The 4,115-nt window shown below is 41.3% G+C and overlaps 1 protein-coding gene across 1 annotated transcript; it reads right to left on the bottom strand.

Annotated features, from left to right (window-relative positions):
- Positions 1-2,396: 2,396 nt before the first annotated feature.
- On the bottom strand, positions 2,397-4,115 carry LOC140941176 (tetratricopeptide repeat protein 28-like). Its single transcript, XM_073390148.1, has 2 exons — positions 3,288-4,115; positions 2,397-2,587 (listed from the first exon to the last, which is right to left on the bottom strand). The coding sequence occupies exons 1-2, from the start codon at positions 3,973-3,975 to the stop codon at positions 2,553-2,555; spliced, it is 723 nt and encodes a 240-aa protein (XP_073246249.1). The 5' UTR covers positions 3,976-4,115; the 3' UTR covers positions 2,397-2,552.

The following is a 4,115-nucleotide window of genomic DNA, read 5'->3' as shown; positions in this document are numbered from 1 at the left end:
ACACGGAACCGCCTTAACCGTACGAAGATTTTGACGCCTAGCCGTTCCTCTCTTCTCCTCAGAGGCCTCTTTGTCTCGTAGAGAGGCTGGGGAGAAAGAGAAAAATAGTGCGCGGGGCCCATCATCCACCGCGCGCTTTCTACTTTTCCATTATCGCGCTATTTTTATTGAAATATTTAGCGGAAGCCTCTGCGGACGAGAGGGGCTGTTCAAAAATTTGAACGCCAAAATTGAGGTCAAATTGTTAGCCGGTACGGTAGTTTAATCTACTGAACCACGACCGTCCAATGTTTTGAACGCAAAGGCGTGGTTGTACGGCCTGTTGATGAATGCATGGTAACTCAACTGGAAGACGCCATTTAAGTTGCGCTTTGCGTTTTGGCAAATGGTAAAACCTCTGACAAGATTCAACCTGGTTATTCAGTTCCGTGTGAACCGAGAAAAAAAATTGAACGGTTCCGCATAAACGAAGTGTCCATTCAAATTATTCAACCAGTTCAGTAACTCATTATGATTTCCGTAATGTAATCAAGAAAACCCATTTTACTGGCCAAGTGATCTTTTGTAACCTTTGAAATCAAACAGCAATAATCGGAAAAAAATGCCAATAACTTTAAAAGCTTCTGCTAAAGGAAATCAAGGCCAACATTTTGCACAATGTACGCATGCTCACTTCAGTTTTCGATGCAAATAACGACAAAAAAGAAAAAAGGCGCTGACTGTTCACCAAAGCTTCAAAATGGTTTCAAAAACTATAGGGCTAAATGTTTTCAAAAGAATACCTCGCCCCGTCATGTTTAGATGGGCCACAGTAATGGCCTTGAAATGATTTTTCCTAATTCTAACACTATCATAAAAATCAGGAAAGCATCTTATTAAGCTAGGACGTGGTATACAACAAGAAACAATAATTGGACAGAGAGGGAAACGCCCAGCCTAGCCCTTGGGACATGTGAATTTGTAAGTTAGTTTTAGATCAATTGAACGTTTGAAATTAGAGAGCTTTAGATTCTAAGACGAGTACGACAACGAGTACGAGATTTTCTCAGTACTAAGTATTGTTCGCGCCTGAACCAGCGTCATTTTGGTGGGAAAAAGTGGTAGCCGTCCCACTCCACTACGAGTCTTAGCGAGAATGTCAAAGTGGCGGAAACAAGTTATGAAATGTTAGAAGTCTTAACATTTTGCGATCGGGAGAGGGGGTAACCTCCTTCACCAAAGATAACAGTGCTAACTTTTTAAGTGAAAAATGGTACAATGAAGCTTTCCGGGGAGTCTATATTTTGAGAATACGCGAAAAAACTTTAAGTCAAATCTCGTAGCCGTAGTCGTCCTCGAAGGTCTCTAATAATCGAAAGCTTGTATCCAGAGTGGTCAGCAAATCGTTATTCGGTGTTGTCACGAGAGAGTCATAGGACATTATGCGGACGTCCCAAGGAATTAGACTTCCCTTTAATTACAACCTCTAAAAATAACTTTAATGAAATTCACATTTCCTGGCCTACACCCTAAGATTCCCTCTCTGCCCATTATACTCCCTGGTATGTAATCATAACGAAACGTTGAATAAACTAACACTAAGTACATCTAACTCAGAGGCACCCAACGACGGTTTCCTCCTAAATACATTGAAATCACTTTTAAAGCTATCCAGAGTACTTTTAGATCTCTAGGAATGCATTCTAAGCAGCGCTCTAAAATTGGAGTCTGTTTGGTCATCCTAGGGGAACTTAAGTGTTATCAAAATTACGAGGGCTTCAGTTTTATTTTCCCGACAAATTAAGATGCAATTAAACGTATTTCGAAAGAGAGAATTTTTCTGATTACTCTTCTGTCACATTTTTTAATCCAAAAATTTTAGGTTTCCTTTTTTCTACGAAAAATAGCCAAACCTGGGGAGTGAAATGTGAAAAATTAAACTTCCGAAAATCGTAGGGAATTTATTAGATGAGCTTCCAAAATTGAACAGGACAGGAACGGTTATTAAGAAATTTTTAGCCGTCTTCAGGCAATAGAAAATTCTAGGCAATACCGTAAATCTTATATTAACCCCCACTCTCAAATAAGCCCCCCCCCCCTTCAGGGGAAGAAAGGTAATAATCTCCCCCTCTCTATTAAACCCCCCTCCCCTCCCCTATTTATTCTTCGCTAATAAATGATAGACTGTATTAATCAACAACGACTGTAAAACTTCGTTTGGATTGATCAGGGGTGGTTGGTTTAGTAACTGGAAGATTGGATTTGATTCTGATCCGCAGCTGCATGACCTCAAACTTCTCGTACATGAGCTTTTCCACGTTGTATTCTAGTTCTTTATGGAGAACTGATAACATCGTACATCGCCCTTTCTAAATTAAATAACCCACCCCCGGGGGGGGGGGGGAGGGGGGCTTAATAGAGGATTTACGGTACTTGCTTCTTCGAACAGATATTTTTCCAGAAAACAGTGGTTGGGCCCCTGCTAACTCAATCAGGTGAACACCTGAAACAGTTGATAAAGCAAATCGTTGCCTCTCAGTTCAGGTCCGTACAAAGCTTGTGAGATTATAGCTTCATTTGCTCTGTTCATCTTGGCCGGCACTGCAAACTAAAAATTCATGACCATTACATACTCTACGGGTAATCAGAGTGAATATGTAAATAAATAAGATTTTTATAAATCTGTTGTATTCAACGGAAAATTAAAAATACTTTAACCCTATTCAAGCTAGGATGTTTTTGACCTTCTGTGGCCAAGGAAAGGCTGTTAACTCCACCCTCAATTGGTTTTATATCGACATTGATACTACATTATTAAGAAACGTGGAGGGTTATAATAAATCATTTAAAGAAATGATCTTATGGCGCCATCTGAGGTGCCAGTGACGTCACCGTTCCAATACTACATTATTATGGAGGGTTATAATAAATCATTTAAAAGAATGATCTTGTTTCGTCATCTGAGGTGCCAGTGACGTCACGGTTCTAAATAACCCCCGTGTCGGATCTTCATTTAAAAACGAAAGACGAAAAGCGGTTGATATCAATGACACCTGACGAATTTTGTGAAAGAAAAAAAAAGAATACAATCTATGAGGACTAATAGAATCCGGGCTTAAGGTAAGGGTGCTTACATGATAAGGGCGCTTGTTAGTATACGTAAGCGAAAATAAATAAAGGAACTAACTTACGAGAGCGTTTTTAACAAACTTTCACTTGCCTGCTGCTGCTCATTGAAAAAGGGGCCCTTATTGAAGGAAGAGGGTCGAATTGAAAGTATGTGAAATAAATCACTGATTGATACCAACCTTTCGCTCCAAAATCAAATGTCACGTTATCTCCAATCAGCATAAATGGTGCCCATTGCCCCACTTTGGAATAGCCGTTTTCTCTCATCCACTTCATGGCCTGGTGAAGAGATTCACTGGCACTTTCCCCACTAACAAGGTGCTCGTAAAAACGACTCATGAACTGTTTTGTTGCCTTGTCTTCTATGGCCCAAAGTGCCACCAACACTGAGCGTGCACCGGATCCTAAAAATGCTCGAGCAATTCCAACCACTCCCTCTGCTCTGATTTGTCCTTTTGCACTATGACAGCAGCTAAGGACCACAAGTTTTGCTCTCAGCCGAACTTGGGAAATTTCAGCCATTGTCAACAAGTAGTCTTCCTCTTCTGGAGTCCTGTTGATGGCGGGTGGAGGGGCAAGGACGATTTCCCCTCTTTCAGCATCACCATGGGCAGCGATATGTATAAGACTCACCGACTTTATGCTGTCAAGAACCGCCTGCTTGGTTGCTTGCTTTCCTCGCAGAGGTTGAAAACCGAGCAGTTTTCCAATTATCTCTACTTCTTCGCTTGCAGAAGGCAGCCTCGATACAATCTCAATACTTTCCTTGAACAGCACGCTTCCAACCTCGGGATCCCCCACTATCAGTGCACCAGTGTGACTGTGATAATCTGCTGGGCTGTCATGAATGAGCTTCAGAGAAGTCATAGAGGGCACGATGCGGATCCTGAAACTCTCTGATAAATACTTTCCATTTTCTTCCTGCAGTGCTGCAAATGGGACTTTAAAAAAGACTCGATCAGGAACGACAATAATTTCGGGCTCAACGAGCAAATCAACTACAGGGG

The sequence above is a fragment of the Porites lutea genome, chromosome 6 (assembly GCF_958299795.1).
Source record: "Porites lutea chromosome 6, jaPorLute2.1, whole genome shotgun sequence".
NCBI classification, from domain to species: Eukaryota; Metazoa; Cnidaria; class Anthozoa; order Scleractinia; family Poritidae; genus Porites; species Porites lutea.
The sequence above is the reverse complement of the archived record's forward strand: the minus strand, read 5'-3'. Positions and strand labels throughout refer to the sequence as shown.